Below are 22,327 nucleotides of genomic sequence, written 5' to 3' on the forward strand. Positions count from 1 at the left end.
TCTGAAGAATGGCATGACATAGGCCTTCATGAGCAATTAAGGTATGCATTGATGAATATTTTGCCTTTAGAAACTAAAATTGGAACAAGAAGATACAATAGAAAAAAGAAAGAAAGAAATAAAAAGACGGAGTGAAGAATACTGGTGCAGTAGCGAAATTAAAAAAATAAATTATTTCTTAAAGAAAATAAACAGTAAAAATTGAACTTTTTATTCCCATTTACCTTGTGAATATTCATGCTCTTAACACTAAAAAAGTAATTATATAATCATGAATGAAATCATAAGTAATATGAATAGTATTCATATTTGTGTGGTAAGCATGCTGTACTGTAGGTACTGTATCACCAAAGTATCAAGTATAGCAGTCAATCAAACTTTGGGATATACATTGTTGGTTTTTGGAAATGGAGGCAGAGGAGGGGGAGGAGTAGAGGGGAGGAGGAGAGGATGGGGGGAAGGAGGGGAGAGGAGGGGGAGGAGGAGGGGAGATAAGGAGGAGAGGAGAGGAGGAGGAGAGGGGAGGAGAGGAGGATGGGAGAGGGGAAGGGGAGGAGGATGGGAGGGGAGAGGAGGGGAGAGGAGGGGGAGGAGGGGAGAGGCGGGGGAGGAGGAGGGGAGATAAGGAGGAGAGGAGAGGAGGAGAGGGGAGGAGGAGGAGGGGAGGACGGGAGAGGAGGGGAGAGGGGAGGAGGATGGGAGGGGAGAGGAGGGGGGAAGGAGGGGAGATGAGGAGGAGGGGAGATAAGGAGGAGAGGAGGGGAGGAGGAGAGGGGAGGAGGAGGGGAGGACGGGAGAAGAGGGGAGGAGGATGGGAGGGGAGAGGAGGGGAGAGGAGGGGAGAGGAAGGGGATGAGGGGGGAGGAGAGGGGGAGAGGAGGGGAGGGTAGAGGAAGAGAGGGGGAAGGTGAGAAGAGGGGAAGGGGAGGAGGATGGGAGGGGGAGGAGAGGAGGGGAGATGAGGGGAGAGAAGGGGGAGGAGGGGAGAGGAGGAGGGGAGGAGCAGAGGGGAGGGGGAGAGAGGAGAAGGGAAGGGGGAGGAGAGGAGGGGATGAGGGGAGAGGAGAGGAGGCGGAAGGGAGGGGGAGGAGGGGATAGGAGAGGGGAGGAGGGGAAGGGGAGGAGGGCAGGGATGAGGAGGAAGGGAGGGGGAGTAGGGGAGAGGAGGGGGAGGGGAGGAGGAGAAGGGGGGTAGGAGGTGGATGGGGAGGAGGAGGACAAGAATGTTTATATTGAGCAAATATACACCTTGTTAAATGCTCGAAATGCTCCGATATTACCCTAAACTAGGCTACCAGGTCCAGAATTAAAGATTTAAATAACAAGGCAAGCATGATTAAGAAAGGATTGTAGGGGAGATTGGGGTTAGTTGGAACACAGGGTAAGTTGAAACATTGTAATTTTCTTTAACACCTATAAATAAATTCATGCAATACTGCCCCCTCTTTATTGCCATTAGCAACAGTCATCCACCATATTACAGACAACACATGTGCAACAAGCCCGGTGAATTTAGAAAGGAATTTTTTTTTTTCATCTTCTGAGTAATTTTTTTTCTTTCAGAAATGTTTTATTATCTCAGAGAAGTTTATAGATCAGTTCGGGGGTATAATAGACACTTGTACCAAGCTACAAAACAGTCTTGGAGGTCTCGAGGCCGGCTTTGCCAGTCCTCGGCCTCGTAATGCCGTGACTCGGACTCGTCCTCGTAGCATGCGGCCTCGATGACTCGGCTCGAGGCCGGGTTCGAGGCAGGAAGATTTAATACTAATCTGGTGAATTTAATAATAGTCAGTATTATTCACTATTTTCCAATAATATTTCATGGAAAATGTATATCCTACGATTGATAATAAAGTTGATTTGCCCATGATTTGCCTCAACGCTAAAAGCTGCGCACATCAGTTTTGTGCTATAGCAGGCCGTACGGGCAGCGGACTACACAGCGCATTGCACTGTGCAGCTGCATGTATTGTGTATACGATTGCATGGGTAACTCGTCCGTATCGTAGGGCGAACTCGGCAGTCTATAAATCACACGTCAGTTGAACTGTTTCTTTCTCTCTTTTTTTCTTTTTAAGATATAAAATCCTCGTTTCGGAGATTCTTACATCTTGAAGTTTTCAAAAAAAAATTATTGATATTTAACACAGTAATATCAAATAATATTGAATTAAAGTATTTATAAATTTGTGTTTTTAACATGAGCATATTGCAATTACGGTAACTGAATAATTTGCGCGACTTTCCTCAGGCGCAGGCCGAATTCGCCCACCACGTGAATAAATGAACGAGCGTACCCGCGTAGCCGTAGCCTGCATGCCGTGCCTACATATATAGCCATAGTAAAATCTCTCAAACGAAAAGCTTTAATTTAACAGTTAGGAGTCATGTCTGCAGATTCACGGATTATCAGATTTGCATACCGTGAACATGAGGAGTTTGAAGAAAAGGGGAAGAAGAAACACCGAGCACGATGCAGGTTTTGCAAACCTTCAGCTCCCAAGCTCAGTGAGTTTAAAGCGACAACCTCAAATTTCACCAGGCACATTCAACGTGTGCACAAGGCAAAGTGAGTTAGTTGGAACAAAATTGAAAGGGCTATTTGGAACAGCAAATGTGTTGGTTAAAAATCTTAACTGCAATATATTTAGTAATTAGTTGCCAAATTGATTACCCAATGTATTTTGTTTTACATGCTAGATGCATTTTATACGGTACGGTACCACACTTTAATTGTTTCTATCTCATGTTTGACAACAATGTTCATTAGTTCCTAGCATAATTTACCTTTTCATTCATTCAGTTCTGACCTTTAATTGTTATTGTATGGTATAGTCAAATAGTTCAGAGTACAGTTAAAGGTGTGTCAGGCGGATCCAAGGGGGGGGGGGGCCGAGCCGGCCCCTCCTATTCTTTGGCAACCAAAAAAAAATTGAGAACTTGAGAAAAACGCTGAAAAACAGAAAAGTACGGCGGAGGTATTGTACCCATTTTTAATTTACGGCCGGCCCGATATCCCCACAGGCACCGCATTATGTTGGTTCACATGTAAGCAACGCAACTGCTCGCGCATCACGCGCATCAAGACATTCTCCTACACTAAATTAACGGCCGAGCAGCTCTGCATAGGAGGATTACTATATGCGCACAAGTAGGCCGTAAAACAATATTTAAAAATGCTTAAAATTTCCGGTTTTTAGGCCTTAATATCAACAGATTTCGTGCTCTCATTAATATTAGATTGATAATTAAGGTAAAAGTTTCATGAATTCCTAATAATAGACAAGTTTCATCTTGCGCTTAGGAAGAGTCATTTTCATATTATGACAAAATGTCCTTAAAATTTCCCCGGGTGCTTGGTCTAAATAATAATTTCTTAATTCGGTTTGCGCTTCGTGAACTACGATCCATATCCACTTTACAATTTTCTTACGATGCTTGAAATAGTGTTAAAATTGACCCTCTTCAGATCGCCATCAATTTTTTTCAGCTCGCTCTAGCGCATTATTGATTTTCATAATAAAAGAAATGTATTTAGAATGCCCAGATTCTATGTCTTAATCTTAAAAAAACACACGCACATAATATGTACGCAGTGTGCTCTTATCAAAATGTGCTTGAAACATCCACTTTCATATCAGAATATCAAAAATTTTCTTTGCGCTTGCATAATTAATGTAGGAAGATACCCAATTAGTCATCCTTTTCTAATTTACGAAACATGAATAGTGTGTCCAGTTTTTAGATCTAAATCTCATTTTTTTCGCTCGCGCTTTGCACTCGCATGAAATGTTTAGTTATATACACTGTACCTATCATGTTTATGATTTCCAAAAGTGCATATGTCTAATTTTTAGGTCAAAATGTCAAAAAAAATCAGCTCGCGCTTCGCGGTCGCATTATTTTATTGTTGAAATATTTATCGTTTTCATGGGTAACTGCAAACAGTCCTTCTGTTTTCCATCAGGCCAGATCGTACATAAAAAAATTCTGCCAGCGATTCGCTCTCGCAGTAATTATTTAGTTACATACACATCTTGTTCACTATCACAATCATTGCTCAGAATATGCAAATTTTAGGACAAAATACATGAAATTTTCTTTAAAAAATAGCTTGTGCTTCGCTCTCATACTATTCAATTAGGGCTTACATGAGATTATCATTTATGTTTTGTGAAAATAAAGCTTAGAAGTGGCTGTTAGGACTACCCCTTCAACGAAACAAACAAAAATCAACTTTGAGCGGCCGATCGGGGAAAATATGGGCAAAATATTTTTTCGGCCCCCCCCCCCCCCCCCTATTGGCAAAATCTGGATCCGCCCCTGTCTATGTGTTCCTATAATCATCCCCAACTTTGCCCCTACCGAATGAGTAATGAGATTTTGGCATCATATATTTGTCATGAAAGCCACTATTCATATTACATATGTAGTGTCAGCCTCCATATCCATTTTATTACTGAGTTACAGTTAAAAAAACTACAATGTATAAATTATTATCCGATCAATGTCATGTAAATTTGGTGCAGAAGTACATGAAATTGCTGATATACTTAATTGCTTGTAAAATCAAACACACACAAATATGCAGAATTCTACTTAACAGTTGGCCTGTGTGAGTGGCTGTATATCATGTGTAATAGAAAACATAAATTCAACAAATCAGAATACACACCTTTAATATTTTGAACTTGAAAGAAATCAGCAATAAGCTAAAACCATGTAATATTATAGTTTTAAGTAGTTTTAGTACAATTCTTAACTGACCATGCAGTGTTCCAACTTACCCCGTATTGGGGTAAGTTGGAATGCTTGAGATGGTCTTGTTCAAGGTGGATTTTTTTCAGTAACCATCATAGAGTTAAAGAATTTTATGGGTACATTTGTAGCCCTTAGATATATGCTTTAAGCTGATATATTGATTGTTTCTTTAATAAAATCTATTTGGACTTTACAGCCATTTTTGTCAAAAATGCTCCAACTAACCCCAATCTCTCCTATATTTGCATTGAAATTATGTGAGCAGCCATTAGTGAGAATTGAGCAGTGAACAATGTCAGCTGGATGTTATGAATAACTTACATCAACATTACATACAGATGACTGTGGGGTGTTGTTTCCTAACTTCATTTCTTTTGATAAAGGAATGCAATGTAAAACAAGTAATACACAAGTGAAAACAATTGACAACAAAAACACACTTTTTTTGTATAACATCATGCAATATACTTTTTAAAAAAAACATAAAGAGTTAAGGTAAATGATAAATAATACTTAGGGACAAAATTTAAATTGACATACATTATGTATAGAAATGAATATCTCAGAATATATGAGGTACAAACATAACTGATGATTAACAATTGACAAAGTGAACTTCACAAGAGAACAATGATCCAATTCTGCCCAGAGTGATAAAATCAAAATTGCAGGTTCCTAAATAAGCAATAAATGACAAAAAACATACTAAGGAGCAAACTATTTTACTGACCTCAGATTCCCACATTTGTCATTTGTATTCCTACATTTAAATAAATTTCTCCTGTGAGTGTGAGCAAATGAAGTATGATAAATTATATCAATAAATTGACAATCATAAACATCTGGATCATTATTTAGAAATCTAAAAACAAGCCAAAGTTCCTTGTGGGTTGTTTTATAAGGGTACATCCAGCTTTCTTTGAATTCCCCCCCCCCCCCTCAATTGTTTTATATGTTGTAAACAAGTTAAATAATACTTACTATAAGTTTAAATTGTGAGGGATATGGTCACCTATTTTTTATTCAAAGGTGTTCAATTTTTTAATTACATGTTCTGTCAATAGCTTTTTTTTTCCTCATATAGTTTGATAAATTTAACAGAATCTGTATTAACAAAAGACGAGATTTTACTATGTGTTAGATTGACAAATTTAACCTAAATTTGGTAATCTACTACTAGTATTACTTTAAAAAATGGCGGTAACATTGAATAAAAATCCAAAAGGGAACTTTGTCTTGGACTTCCTGCAGTACATGTACATGTTATAGATTTTCACATTGTATTCACAAAAATTTGGAGCAGTCACCATTCTTCTCAAATAAATGTATAATACCATGAATACAGTATACTAATCCTAATCCTAATTAATGTCAAAGATATGTTATATTGGAAATCACACACTTGAAGAGTAATGTTTTGTTAATCTTCGATTTACAACACGTATGAAAAAGGTTGCGCTACCAAGTGTAGCTAAGCCGGCCCACTGCATTGTGTGTATATGTCTTTGCACATCAAGGGACAAGAAGCAAGTCAACTTTCCAAATGAACACTTGTTAAAAAAAATGGACTTGGCACCCTAACAGTAGAAATGATGGATGTCACGCGATTGGCTATCAGCCAATCATTTGATTAGGATCCCTATATTCATTTTACAATCATTATTACCACCAATCATCATAAAAAGACATGTTGCGTATGAAAACAAAAGCACTTTACAATGCTGTTAAATTAAAACAAATTGCACACAATCTGGGCAGAACTGGACCATGATACATACATCTATCAATGTTAATTTCTTCCTTGTCACTTCTCCTTCCTGTTAATTTTCAACCTGAATTTCCTCATTGGAATTTGATACAGAAGCATTTTACATAAAGCAATGTGCACACAGAAGCTAGGCCTGTAACATACAATTTAGCCACTGCTCGTACACTTGATTTTCATGATTGAGTGTACACTGCGGACAAAGCAATAATCCAAGAAAAATTAGTTCAAATGCTAAGCTTTGTCTTAAGGAGCTCTAGAGGCGATTAAAGCCCATAAATGTCCGAAAAATTTGCAAAGTATACCCCCTTCCTCCCTTGATTACCATTGGGTTCAATGCAAAGTCAAATTAGAATAAACACAAGTGGGAAAATAGCTCATGTGTAATTTCCCCCATTTTCATGAAAACATACATACAAATTATAGAAGATAAAGAAGGTTTGAGACAATGAAAAAGATTAAAGATAAAGGTATGAATGGCAAATAAAATTTTTACACATACTGACCCCAATGCCCAAGAGAAAAATAAAGAAGGACCCTGAATATCTTGCTGATCAAGATTTAAGATTTTAAAAAATGATTTTGTGTGGTTTATAGGGTTTTTTAATTTTCTTTTGTAGCTAATCAATAAATATTCAACACAACAGTAAGAAGGATTGACATCTGCATTACAGACTTTTGTATGTAGGCAGTGTATCAATCAGGGTTGTAATAAAAAACGTTTTTTATTAAAAAAAACAAATAAAACGTTTTTTATTGTTTTAAAACGTTTTAAATCGTTTTAAAACGTTTTTTTTCCAACGAACGATGTAATTTTCCTGTAAATCAATTAAATTATACACTTAATACAATATGATTTAAGCTCTTGATGTTTTAATTACATTTTTGGAGTATTAAGAGATGACTACAATTTTTGTTACTGAATTTTCAACAGAAAAGTTCATATTTTTCCCAAAATTACTAAATCAAGGAAATTGAATGCCAAAAAATTAAGTTGACATTTTATAAGTTTATTCCTCATACATGTAGTCTCAGTTTTTTTTTTAGTCTTATCAATCTATAGGGGTGAGAAGAAGTTGCACTATGTAAGAAAACAACATAATCTATAGACTATAGGCTTTCAAAGCTTAATTTCATTTACTCAATATGCTTTATTTCATTTGTATCAATTATACAAATTTTAAGTAAAATAAATAATAATGATAATAATAGTCCGCTTTTATATAGCGCTTAATACTGTACATTGGAACGACGTGTCTAAGCGGCTAAGCGCTTTACAGATATATTATTAACCCAGTCATCGGATTCAATCAGTCATTCCCGCACACAATGTATGCACATCCTCCACTCCCTGGGTAGTATTCCAGTCAGTCGCTAGTGAGGCGCACACAGTACTGGACAAGCTACAATGACTTTCACATCCTACCGGGTACCCACAAGTGCATGAAATATAAGTTTGGGTTTAAATCTATAAATATTAGGCCCTTGAACTGCTTATTTCTTTAATTGAGGAATTTTAATCAAATTGTTTTTTTCAATGTTTGTTTTAACTGTTTGTTTTTTTAATTTCTTATGTACAGTTTTGTGGTTACTTTTGGGGTTTTTTATCGTTTTTTAATGGAAATTATTGGCAATAATTTTCCAATCATTAACAAAAAGTACAAATATTGATACAGATAAAATGTTGGCGAAAAATTTGCATTGGCTTTACTTGTGTAATATCATGGAGCTATCAATGTGTTGATAGCTCCATGGTAATATCATAACCGCATATCCATGCATGTATCAAAAAAATAGTCTTGAACAATATGGCGTGGCCCTGCTGTTCTTATGGATTTATCATAGAAGTTTTTAAGGGGGCCATTACAGTCCCCTGGGATTGTTAGGGTTAAAGGTCAAATCCACCCCAGAAAAATGCTGATTTGAATCAGTAGAGAAAATTCAAACAAGCATAATGCTGAAAATTTCATCGAAATCGGATGTAAAATAAGAAAGTTATGACATTTTAAAGTTTCGCTTATTTTTCACAAAACATTTATAACAACTCAGTGATGTGCAAATGAGGGAGTTGATGATGTCCCTCACTCACTATTTCTTTTGTTTTTTTAATTGTTTGAACAATAAAATATTTCAATTTATACAGATTTGATAATAATGACCAACTTAACTGAACCAAAAAATGTTAAAACAATGGTAGTTCCACTCATGTTCAGGGAGGAAAAAAAATATATTTCACATGACAATGAGAAAATAACGACATACAAAATAAATAGTGAGTGATGTCATCAGTCCCCTCATTTGCATACCAACCAGGATGCGCATATAACTGTTTTGCGAAATTAAGCGAAACTTTAAAATTTCATCACTTTATTATTTTACATCCGATTTTGATGAAATTTTCAGCATAATACCTTTTTCTTGGGGTGGACTTGTCCTTTAAGGTTTGCTAGCTGATTATCTTATTCTGAATTAAGCTACTTTTCTTCATCTTTACAAAGCGCAAAGTTTCACCTACTTTCGTGTGTACCTCAAGGTTACAATGTCAGTTATACTGTCTATTTGCAAAATATTATTGTGCTTGTGCAACACTTCCATTTCATTCAAGTACTATTACATATTTGAGCTTATTTTAAATAGTGTTTCTTTCCCTGTCTAAAAGTGAGCACAACACTCAAATGCTTGTTAAAATGAGAATATATAGATTGATCTACATAATTGAACAGGAGGAAAGGAACATGACAAAGCAATGGAAAAGGGGAGAATAAGGGGGGAAAGAGAGAGGAGAAAAAGAGTGGTGGTGAGAAAGAGATTTAGTTAGAAGAAAATAATATACCACTTAAGAAAAAAAGTATAAAAAATATATTCATGTAAAATCACATCCATGCATATTTATAACACACAAGTCTATGAGGTGTTTTAAAACACGTTTTTTTTGTAAAAAAAACGGGTGTTTTAAAACGCGTTTTAAAACATGTTTTAAAACACACCGTTTAAAACGTGCCAACCCTGGTATCAATACAAGAAAAAAAGCAGTAACTTTTATATTTTTTTTACCAAAGTATTAAGTAGTAGCAAAGGAAAATTGGGTGACCTCATCTCCATGAAAGAAAGTTCTAAAAAAACATCATGTTAGTGCTGCTGTTGTGTGACAACAACAAAAAGACTGATTAATTCAGAAATGGTTCACCGACTGCACAAACAAGAGTACCAGCACCATAATCCTACCCCCCCCCACAAAAAAAAAATAAGGAGCAAATAACTTCCAGAAAGGAGAAGCAATCCATGTAGAGGTATATCATGTATCTTTCTTTGGCATGTGTTTGGTCCAAAATCAACATTTCTGGAAGTATGTTCTTGTCATCTTCATAGAAATGAAAACTCTTCATTCTACTGAACGTAAGAACAAAGTTAATGAAACACTTAGTTTGGATGGTCCTTTTTAGGACCCAACACATACCCAAGAAAGAAATATGGTGTACAATGAAATCTCTACATTAAACTTCCTTTTTTATTAATAGTTTTCTTTGCAATGTAATCTACCATGAATCTTAAAGACAAATAGTAAGATAGAATGATTAATTTCCACATTCTTTGGTCTTCAATGATGAAATTGAAATGAAAACCCTCGAGTCACAAGACCGAGTGTGTATTATATGCTATTGAGATAATTCAAGCAATATCTTAAAACCATCTTTCAGACTGAGAGAATACTCACTTGCAACAATAGTCTCCACTCTCTTCTTGTCAGCAGCAAAGTATAAAGCACTGCATAAGAAGAACCCTCCTCCAAGAACAGTTACATAACATGTCATATACAGAGAATAGATCAGACTAGTATACTGAGCTTGGGTAACGTCCGAATCTTTATCACTGTCTCGGATTGCATCAGACACCTAAACAAAATTGATTAAATGAATTAATATTATTATCATCAAATACAGGGTGTTTTAGAGGTGCATCAAATACACATATTTTATGATGCTCTGAAATATGATGATATCCCCATAAGCTTATTATATTGGATGTTTTTTCTTCACGGGATACAAGAAAATTTTGACTCGTTGAATTTCTATGATTCACATAATATACATCCATCTCCTACATTTCTTGTTGATTTAATTCACACCAGCCTCTGTGACTATCATTACAGCTTTAACAAGATCAGCCCTTGCTATATAAACAAGTTTGAAATAAATAATAAAATTAAGTGCACTGAAATAATACACGTTGTTTGCTTTTTTTTCTTCAAATGGTGGACATACATGTAGACTTACCGCTCCAACAAGATAAGGACTGAGGGCATCACCTAATAAATGTGATATTAACATCTGAATAGCATTCCCTGTTGATCTCCTTGTAGGTATCAATACAGCCTGAACAAAGCAACATATATTACACAAAGTAAAGAGTACATCCAATTGATTTTAGATGAAAATGACACATTATCACTGGTAGTAGTTTTGAATATCTAATGCCCAATGGGATCTGAATCAATATAACCAGAAGAAATCACAAAACAATTGACATTTCATTGCCATATCAAATTAAACAATGGTAGGGAAAGCTAATCTGACCAATAGACCAGTTTAGAATTACCTCAATTAGTTCAAATGACCTTTCGTTTATTATATTAGGACAGAAAGGAAAAATTTGAAGCAAGATATTATGTGAGCATGTCAGACATAGCAGGATGCAAATAATTCATAGAACCAGGTGACTAGAAAAGCATATCAATGAACAATTTATGAAGTTTGTTGTGTTAGCATGTTGCAATCACAATGTACTTTGCTAATTGTTAAAAGGATGCATTGTTGCTTTTCAGTGGATCTAATGAAAAGTACAATTCAAAAGAATATATGAATTATCATCAAGAAATCAAAGTTTGTCCTTATCTCATTGAACATTAATCCACCATGTCATTTGAGTTCAAATGACAATCTTCTCATCTTGCACAGAATGGAACTACAAAGTGGTCTATTGGATAGGCAAAACATACAAACAGGGAAGTTGTTTATTCTATGCGAAGTTGTACATTTCTTACAGAAGACCTCCATTCTACAGGATATAGTGTTATCAACTGTGAAAAAGACCAAAATGATAAAATCTATTCATCTAATATTCTTTAGAAGAGAAATATAATTTAGAATTGAGATGTAATAACATACATACCAATAGTATATCAGGAACCAACGCCCAATTCAAACAAATCAGTGTTTCAGCTATGAATACGAAGGTCTGGAAAGAGAATCAAATATCATAATTAATTAAAAACATATCCTGTTATGTCTTGAATAATCAATAACCTTGAGAATCTTACAACTATATTGCTACAAAAAAACTTGAATTGAAACAAAAATGTAGTCAGTAACTAACATAACATTATCACCTCGAAGTTCCAAAGGCATACGTTTTAAAAATATTTTGAAAGCAAGATTAAATCTAAGAATTAAAAATAAATCTTTGTTATATATCACCTCATCTGCCAATCTCTTGTTTAATAAAGTTGTCTGTGAACTTAGACATGACGTTACAAACAAGAGTTATGTGGCCAACCAAATGTATTTCTTCATTAAATCACACACTAAAATATGAAGATCTCTCATCTGAACACATTAAAATATCAATTTTTTACAAAAGTATGATGGGTGAATTGTCATGTTAATGTATTAGGATAATGATGCTTACCCATGTAATGCCAACAGTACGATCAGAAAACTGAAGCGCTATGAAGAGAAAAGGAGCACTGAGTAACATTCCTGCAGCACAGACCAATGGATCTGCTCTATCTGTCTTTCTACGTAGTAACTGGGCAATGGTGGTCCCCATACCAACACCTAAGAAACCTGCTACTACTGTTACCACACCAAATAGGATGCTAACACTGCAAAGATCAAAGAAAACAATACATTCAATGCAGGAATAGGTACACTTTAATTTGGTGTGAGTTATTTCAATGGTTAAAGAGCATCTATTGGTTTTTTACTCAGTGGCTTATTAAAAAGGCAATATATAGCTATAATATTCAAAAGGAGTGAGAACACCCTTAAAAACAAACCTTTCCAATGCAGCTCTTGACAAACAAATTTCTTGAACTCAAACAAGCTTATCAATCAATACATCCATATACTCATTTCTGTTGAATACCATTTTATATCCTTCCGTGTCTCTAATGAAATGAGCCAAACTAAAAAATCCTTTTCAATATCATCCTGTAACAATGAGTAAATGAATAGACTTGATACCTATTGGGGTCGATGCCTTGTATTTTGTATGCATCTTCCACGGCAGTCACGGCCCACAATGCAAGAGCTCCAGTTACCCAACAAACACTTGTCAGTCCAAAGGTGGAAAAAATATAGCTTTTGCTGCAATGAAATTCAAGCAACAATAAAGATAACAGATTGATGAAACAAAAACTAAAAAACTGATTCATTATGATCTGATAATAATACCTAGTAAAAGTTCAATGCAAGGTGCTTTATGCATTACATGTGGGTTACACATATTGTCATAACTTAACTTGTAACAAATTTAGATGAAAGGATATAAACATTCTTTATTAAAAACAATCCATATGGAATCAATAAATACCAAAATAGACTAAAATTTGACCTTGCCCTTAAAACCAATTACTAGTAATCACTGTTTTCTTTAAATCATCTCACTTCCCTTTATACAATTTATTGTCTTTTAAAAAACATTAAAAATTTAAATATTTAAAAGACAATATCACAGTTATAAACAAGGTTCATTGAAAGAATGTACTCACTTTCTAACGAGAGCCATGATATCAGTGATATAGCTTGTGTTTGCCATAGAATGTTCACCTGTCTCAGCCTGTCCTCTCTTAGGCTCTTTCACTAAGAATAGAATCAGTATTACACACACAATACCTAATGGAGGTGTGAACTGCAATAGAATGATCAAAAGAAAAATACTTTAAAAGTTCAGCAAACAATGCTCATTATCCTGAAATAATAATATTTATGATATTACCTTGCACAATGATTAAAAATCTCTTAGCCAGAGTCACACCACATGTACATGTTTTATTTATTGCTTGGAACTCTAAAACCTTGCACACATATCAATCTTATGAAAAATTGCAGTGCTAGAAAATATCATTCTTTTGTATAAAACATTTTCAGCTGTAATCATGATCACCTACATATAAAACATGTTAATTTTTTTTTATTTGGAACAGAAAATGTGGGCTGTTTGTTGGATTTTAAATTGTTACTTTCCATGATACTATATCAATATATACATGAACATGTACAAATAAAAAATTCTGAAAATTGGTTTCATATCATATAATGAAAGGTTTGAAATAATGGTCACGTACAAAAACCAAAACATTTTTATGCTTTGATAAATGTTTGCATTCCTGATGTTGTATAAACTGTTAAATTGTTAAATCTAGATAATCATAACTTTATTTCCTTTATCAAAGTACCATTATCTGAAATGGAGGATTTATGCAATATCTCAAGTCATGAAAATGACAATTTGCTTGGGAATACCAGTAATTAAAATAGGTGTTTTTATATAATGTAATTTCATTACCTTATACAATATTGGTTTAACCCTATCTAGGCTGGGGGGGGGGGCCTCGGAGGCCCCCCCCCCAACGATTCGCGCAATATTTTCGCAGTGCGAAATTTTTTGACCGCGCCGCTCAGTGACTTTTTACTTTCAAGTCTTGTGCAACTTTTGAGACCAATTTTGCGTCACTCGGGTACCTGGTTCCGAAATTACGCAACATTATGTAAGTGCATGTCAGACAAAAAATTGCTCAAAAACATGATTTTGTGTACAAAGTCAATGCAAATTGTGTTTACAACCAAAAATCATAAATGTATGATTACTTTTAATTTTGCTGGACTAAATGTGTTTATTTTAAGCTTTTTATGATCTCAAAAGAGTCCCCAACAAATTTCATTGAAAAAACAATTAAAAAACAAAGGTTAGAAAAAACAAAGAAATACATAAGAAATTGCAAAAAACAATATAATACATAAGAAAATGATTTGATATTGCAATTTTGTTCAAGTACACTTGCTGAGAATACCACAAAGAGTTTCTATACCAAAAATTAGTACATTTGGAGCTTTATTTAGGGAGTTAGAGGAAAAGTATGATTTCGCATACTAATTACGCATAAATTAGCATAATTACTTAATAGTGATTCGCATGAAAAAAATTACTATACAATTGTGTAGATTATGTCCCAAGCAACCCGTGTGCCAATTTTCGGCGTGATCGCGCGGTCGACGGCCGAGATCTCAAGGGGGGCCTTGGAGGCCCCCCCCCCCGGCCATATGAACTCCCAAAATACCCCGGCCTAGATAGGGTTAAAATTCATTGATTATAGATTCCATTCTATACATTTATGACTCTATTCGTGATTTTCTTTGAATAGTCACTTTAAAATACCCATTTAAAAAATCTTCATCCACTTGACATTTAATTCCATGACTGATACTCACAGTGTACATAGGACTGATTGTAAATACTTAAACGTCTTGTGATCAATTATGGGAGATTTTATCTCAACTTGGGCTTTACTATCACTTTCATAAGTCAAACAGTCTCAATTGACAAGTCACATGAAAAAAGTTTCCTTTCACAGAAGCAATGCATTTCATGTCTAAACCATTCAACTGGTTGATTTGTTAATCCTATGAAATATAATTTTCAATCTTATATTGTATCATTTATTACCCAGTGACACCTGATTTGGGAGCATCCTCCATAGTTTTTTTAAATTTTCCTAACCCTATCATGACGTTTCCTTCCAGTCAGTGTTTACCCTTGGTAACTGTGAGGTTTTCTGAGTCCAATGATCAGTTATCTTCCCATTCAAATCATGAATTAAATCATTCAATACCAATTTTTGCTCTTAAAATTCAGGTCAAGGGAAGGACAACAAACCATCACTTCTTTCAATTTCTTGCTGCAAATGGCATTAAGTGTACAAACGTAGTGTGAATGAAGTCACACACGATCTACTATAGGATTTTGACCTCTAGGTCAATAATCACTTAAATATGTTTTTGTTAAACTCACTCTTAAAGCCCATTTCCAATCACCAGTTAGCTCTGCAACAAGCTTGCCACCTATATAGCCTAAACCACTGAAAAAAAAGAACAGAAAACTTATTGCTACTTCTTACACTAGTAAAATATAATATCAAAGATATATAAAAGAAAAGATATCAAGTGCTATTATAAGACCATTTGATATAATTTAAGACCCCTATTAAATCTGAGAGATTCCCTACCTCGGGCCGGCCCGGGGCCTACCTCGGGTCGGAAAGAAATCAGATGTAAACATCCCAAACCTACCTCGGGCCACCTTTTAGCGAACCTACCCGAGACCACATCCAGAGGTAGTCTCGGGTAGGTATCGGGCCGGCCAACCGATTCGTAGATGTAAACGCACACAAGCTTTCGAACCTATCTCGGTCCGTTCGCCAGCTGTCAAATTACGTCATAGCGCTCGCTATCGCCATTATCAACATCATCGCCATCCTTATTCTCTGCCGACGCCTTTCCTTCTTACTCTGATTGCCCTTTCCCAAAGAAATTGCTTACGACTTTCCCGAATCAGGGAATACACATTAATATTTTTCATAATGTATTCGAGGGTCTGTACTTTTCGGGGTTTTAAATATCTAGAAATAACAACTAACGTATGCTATCCGATCGTAACCAAATGGCGAGCTAGCAGCCGACAACTGTAACGAAATGTAAACAACTTCAATTAGCGCGCGCAAATTATTCAGAGCCTAGATCGAGATTGGTGTCAGCAATCGGATACCGCTCAAAACCGTACCGATAGGGGAGGGAATGAACGCTGTGATGTAAACAGACCACATTTCGGACTCGGTCCGTTCGCGAAGCTAATCCACCAATAATCCAGTCAAGGTTGCAAGTGGACTCGGTCGGGTCTCGGGTAGGAAACTTTCAGATATAACAGGGGTCTAAGTCGATACAGCCAAAGGCAGTGGTCTATGAAAGATGGTGATCAATCAATCAAAATTTGTACAAGGTGCTTGTTTTACAAAATTTTACACATATAGACAAGTCTTACATTACTTATTGAATACACATCAAAACCAAATATGATATCAAAATCCACTTCCTACTCTGAGTCCTCATATTCTTGTTGTTAATCTAATATTATTATTAATTCAATAAACTTTATTTCTGTCTTTTATTCACCTCATGATATCATATCACTCATCATATTTCATTTCCTTTCATTCTATTGTATCGATTCCTCTAAAATTTGTTTCCACATCTCTTTCTATATTTGAATAAATTATCTATATATTTACTATTAATATAATTTTGTGTTCTGCATATTAAATTCCATTCAGACTAGACAAAGATGAGTTGTGTGTGTGTGTGTTTTGTTAATGTATACATAACAAATCATAACACGGTAACCATTTGCTATGAAGTATGACATAAAATGAGATGCTTTAAAAAAACATACTCATTAATAAAAAGAAAACTGAGGTCAGAAAGGGTTATTCAAATAAAAGAAAATGTATCCTCTCTGTGGTATTGAATACACATTGATAGTCATAAACTTCATATCCCTTGTATAACCTCTGGTCTTCAGATTGACATGTTTAGGTGAAGCTCAGCACCTTACTTTCTGTTGATACACAAGTATGTTTCTCCTTGTCTTTAAAATAAGCACACACACTAATAAAACATCTTATTGGTATTTGATATAAAAAAGGTGGAATTCCTCTTTAGATTATTATTATTATTATTATTATTATTATTTATATACTGCGCTTTTCCCAAATTGGCCCAAAGCGCTTAATACAACAACAAAAGAACACATCAAGTATAGAATGTAATTTGTAATTCTAAAACTCTGGACTGGAAAAAGAAATGTCTTTAGTCCCTTTTTAAATGAAGGGAGAGATGGTGATTTTCTGGGTGAAAGAGGTAACTTATTCCAATATTTTGAAGCAGTTACAGACTTACAGTAAGTCCTATCCCCAGCCAGTTTCCCTATAATTTTGTACGTTAGCAGAAGTGGGTCACTAGAGGCTTGTACACCTGATAAACTGATAAACAGAAAACTTGAAACATGATTGCATGTTATTAACAGGACGTGAGTACTCTCTGTGGCCAAAATATGTTAAGAATGTAGGAACTGTCTAGAAAGTTACATCCTTGAATATGCCCCAAAACACATACAGACACACACGTGTGTATGATCGTTATGGATAAGAAAGTGTTTGAAATTGTTATCAGGCCTAAAATCTACATCTTTTAAAAGATCAGGCAACTGATACACTAAATAGAAATTACAGTTACTCAGTTCAGTCATCACTTAATTTTTTAACCTACTTTTTTATAAGTACTAATATTTGGCGCTGAATATTCAGACAAATATTTACCTTCCAACTGGAATAGCAAAGTAGAAGACCATAAGCATCCTTGTTCTTCTATTACCAACAAAGAGATCTCCTATTAGAGTAGCAGCTATTGTTACATAACTTGCTTCTCCTATTCCTACTAGACCTCTGAGGAGTAGAAAGGCCCAGAAATACTGAAAAGATGATAAAGAATAATTACAATTAAAGTAATAATAACAATGTTACTACTATACTGCAAGTAATGATATAAGATGATAACATTAATATTATTGATAATGATGATAATACTAAAACAACAAACAAAACTATCACTATTTTCAGGCCAGATTGTCAAATTGTATTGATTATGTGAACTGACATCCGTACGGTAATCTACACGTTGTTTAAACTTTTAATTCATGTGGTGCAAGTTTGCAACATGGACCTTTGAATAGATGGACATTAATTGGTTATGCTGCCGTCATATTTCCCCTACGGCGGAGGTATGGTGAGTCAAAAACAGCAGTTTTATTCATTTTTATGCAAACCACCTACATGATGTGGCTGGTATAAAAAATGTTTAAAACGGCGATTTTCGACTTGCTGTACTGCCACCGTAGGGGAAATATGACTGCGCCATTAGTTTATGAATTCACTAACATGTTGACAGCTTTTGCTATTTGAGAAATATTTCAATAAGGTTCTATGTAAAAACTTGCTACATATACAAAAAGAAAAGCAATTTGTTATACCTGTCTTCAAACTAAAGAACAGATCTTAAACAATGCTTCAATATGATTCTAAAACTAACCAATTCAAATGGGATACTAAAAGACAGAAAGTAAGTAAAGGAAATCTTACATCTGCAGGGATAAATGAACCAGCAAGTGTTAGCCCAGACCAGGTGGTAATACCAAAGGCTACGAGAAGTTTCCTGGAGTAACGATCACCAAGATAACCAAAGATTGGTGATGTCAACATGTAACCTACAATGAAGATCGTCTGGAGGAGACCTGCTTTACTATTGTCATTTGTAATGTTGAAATATTCCTGTATGTCATTGAGGTTAGCTGATGGTTGAAGGGCAAAAGAGAGAGAGGGGGGGGGGGAATGGGAAAAGACAGAAAAGAAAAGAGGGGAAAAACGGAGAGTTCATTATTATAAATGAGAGATAGCCATAAAATTGAGATTTATCAAAACATGATTCATGATATGAACTGAGTATTCACTGTCAATAGATTATAAGATTAAGCATAAAGAAATATCAATGCAGGAATAAGTTAGGAAGAGCATGGACCTAGTAGGTTCACGGGAAGAGTACATGTAGGACTATTTCAAGTTTATGTATAACCAATTTATCAACCATTTACATCTAATTATAAAATTGAAGAGTATTATCTTCTTTTCTTCCTGTTTTAATTCAAACACTTTATTTTTGCCTTTTCTTACATTCATTCATTTTTCATAGTTCAAATTAAATGAAAAGACTGGGTCTTCCACATACCAGAAAATGTTTGGCTCTAAATGCTTTCTGACAGGAGAATTTGAAGCATACAAAATAACATACATGTACATGGGACTATAAACATTTTTTACACTTCCTGTTTTCCATATTTTCAGTTGGATAACAATTATTTCACACAAACAGAATTCTGGTTTTCCTTGTTTCAGTCAGCGATTTAACTATTTATAGAATGTTTCATATGATGATGATGATGTCATATTTTACCAAGCTCCAAAAACTGATCTCCCATCAGGCCCTGCTCAACATGATGTTATTATTACATCAGCTACCTTGATCTGGCGTTGAAGCATTCGAGGAATTCCTCCTACCGGGTTATTCACCTCACCTGGGTTGAATGCAGCACTATGCAATAAATTTCTTGCCGAAGGCCAGGAAACATGCCATGGCTTCAAATCGAACCCTCGTCCCTTAGATGAAAAGACGAGAGTCATAAACACTCAACCACGATGCTTGCACATATCAAATGTCTTTTCAACTATCCAGCAATAATGCAAATTCAATTTTTTTTTTTACCCATTATCAGGAAAGTTTTGGGGCAAACATGTCTCAAACTTTCTCTTTCTGAATCTAACTAACATCATTTATTGGAACAAGTATTGGAATTTAAGTTGATAATTTGTACTACATAAAAGCTCTGTTGTAGAAAAATCAACACTACAAAAATAGAAAATAATATTAAAGTACAGTATCTTCATGTAGAAGCCGAACTTGGAATACATGTAATGACCATAAAGAGTAAGAAAATTATCTGATCTACCGAAGTCATTTAGAGCGAGATCTAGGATTTTACCCAGTACATGTAATGTATGTAATTCTAAAGGGGCACCAAACATACATGTCATCTACTTATGCAGTACACCAGCTTTGTTATGTGACCATCGTCACCATCCACCCCAAAACCAACAATACATGTAAGTCGTCCAAAGTGAATTTTGAGATTTTTATTGATTTTGAAAATGATCTTAAGCTTTAAAAATTATATATAACTTTCAAAATAAATCAACAATAACCCACACAATTACTTGACTGAATGTGAGTGGTTCAAAAATAAAGTGAAAATATCATTTGAAGTTTGGGTTCACTCAAACATGAGATATGCATGCTGTGCAATCTCAATGAGACATCCAAGCAGTCCATAAAACACTTAGAGTATCAAAGAAACTCTTGAATTTTATTTTATAATTCTATTCAACTTTACAACTTGAAATTTGGAAAGTATGAAAAAGAAGAATTACTCTTTCAGATAAGCTCCTTTTGTAATTTTGCATCTTTGAGGGCCAAATAACTACTTTGGCAATTTACAGAGAACCTTCCCTGACATAAATTACCCTGACAACTTAATATTGCTGGCTTTGGGTTGGTTGGTCAGTGGGGATCTTAAACTATTTAGCCTCAACACCAATTGAACAGTTTAATAAACCTGCCATCCTCATAAATCATATACAGATTTTCCTATGATTGAAGGTAGAATAAACCAGGTCTAACCAGTCAAAGTGATTAATACACTGCATACTAGTTAGGAAATCATTCTCCTTGAAATTATCTTTCCAGTATTTGTTCCCCAGCTGAGTCAGCTCTTCTAACATGTGACCTTACATGTACATATTTTTAATAATTGGTAGATTTAAAATAATGAAAAACACAAACAAACAGGTGAAGGCCTACATACATACAAATATTGACTGCACATGAGGCCGAATGTGTAAACTATCATTCCTTAGGTTCATTTCATACCGGCCCTTCTATCACCCAAAGGCCTTTGCTAAGGGGTGATACAGAGCTGCTAACCATTAAAGTCATAATTATGATTTTCATGTCAAATTATTCTATTATGCTTTTGACCTTAATTATTACACTTTTCAGGGCAAACAAGTATGTTAACATTTAATACTGCATAGTAATACATTGGGCAGTTTCAAACTCTGAAGGTCCCTAATGATGCTCATTATTTGCATGATTGTGTATCTTTGTTTACATCGCTCTGAATATTTCATGCTTAAATACTGACTCGACATTGTGGTTTTTCCTCTTTGATTTATCATGTATTTTGCAAGAGAGAGAGTACCAGAGACGATTCTGAATCTGAGCCTTAAAAGAAAGAGGATTGATTTCTTTTTAAGCAATCTGCGCATATGAAGTTATAACTTTTATGTCAAAATTATGACTATTGAGCTTCTGGATTACTACTTTTTACTTTTGAAGGTTGGCAGCTCTGGTAAAAGAAGCCAGTATGAAAAGCACAGAGAGAGTGACGATTTCCAATGTCATCTGAATACAAAGCAGTCCATATTTGTTATAACTCATCGTTAATCACATAACTCTAGACCCAAGGGTTTCAATTTTATAGGACCACTAGTGTAACTCGTATCTAATTTGATTTCTTAAATGGCTAAGTCACTTTGTAATTTAAACAAGCTGCACCGCTAGGCAACCCATACAATGTCTACTGCACTGCCTGAGCATACATGTATATACCGAGCTAGCCAATTAGCTCAAGCCAGCTAGATGCACACATAGCAACGCGACTTGTTGCTCCCACCCCCTCAAGGGTTTTAGGAGTTAGTACTATCAAAGGTTTTGATAGAAGAAATTGACAGAAAGTCAAACCCGAGACGATGACAGACGGAATATCACCGCGTCACATGATTTAGTTTTGACCAGTCAGTGAAAACATTCTTGTATGAGGTGATATAATTATTTTAAACTCTCCCCAAGGAAAAAAAAAACACAACCCAACAAAAAACAAAATACATAGTGTTACCTACTTCATACCAAGAAACCAAGTGATAGATGAAAATAAAACAAAATTGGGTAATTATCCTTTTACTCTATTTCAATTCAAATATATCCACATAAAATAAAATAATTTCTAAACTACTCAATACAT

The 22,327-nt window shown here is 35.0% G+C and overlaps 1 protein-coding gene across 3 annotated transcripts in view; it reads right to left on the reverse strand.

The window, feature by feature from the left end:
• The window catches only part of LOC129253696 (protein spinster homolog 1-like), a 29,007-nt gene that overhangs the window by 4,534 nt on the left and 2,146 nt on the right, over window positions 1-22,327 (reverse strand). Inside the window, exons 2-11 of one of the 3 annotated variants that reach the window (XM_064106938.1) lie at window positions 18,777-18,985; window positions 17,958-18,109; window positions 15,599-15,665; window positions 13,299-13,438; window positions 12,772-12,894; window positions 12,215-12,410; window positions 11,699-11,764; window positions 10,804-10,902; window positions 10,245-10,422; window positions 5,086-5,135 (exon numbers count right to left, since the gene is read on the reverse strand). In XM_064106938.1, the coding sequence (XP_063963008.1) occupies window positions 5,086-5,135; window positions 10,245-10,422; window positions 10,804-10,902; window positions 11,699-11,764; window positions 12,215-12,410; window positions 12,772-12,894; window positions 13,299-13,438; window positions 15,599-15,665; window positions 17,958-18,109; window positions 18,777-18,985 (1,280 nt within the window). Of the gene's footprint in view, window positions 1-5,085; window positions 5,136-5,494; window positions 5,546-6,690; window positions 6,723-10,244; window positions 10,423-10,803; window positions 10,903-11,698; window positions 11,765-12,214; window positions 12,411-12,771; window positions 12,895-13,298; window positions 13,439-15,598; window positions 15,666-17,957; window positions 18,110-18,776; window positions 18,986-22,327 lie in introns of those variants that run through there. The other 2 variants (XM_064106942.1, XM_064106948.1) reach the window with 2 other exon arrangements.

The sequence above is a fragment of the Lytechinus pictus genome, chromosome 2, assembly GCF_037042905.1.
Source record: "Lytechinus pictus isolate F3 Inbred chromosome 2, Lp3.0, whole genome shotgun sequence".
Classification (NCBI taxonomy): Eukaryota; Metazoa; Echinodermata; class Echinoidea; order Temnopleuroida; family Toxopneustidae; genus Lytechinus; species Lytechinus pictus.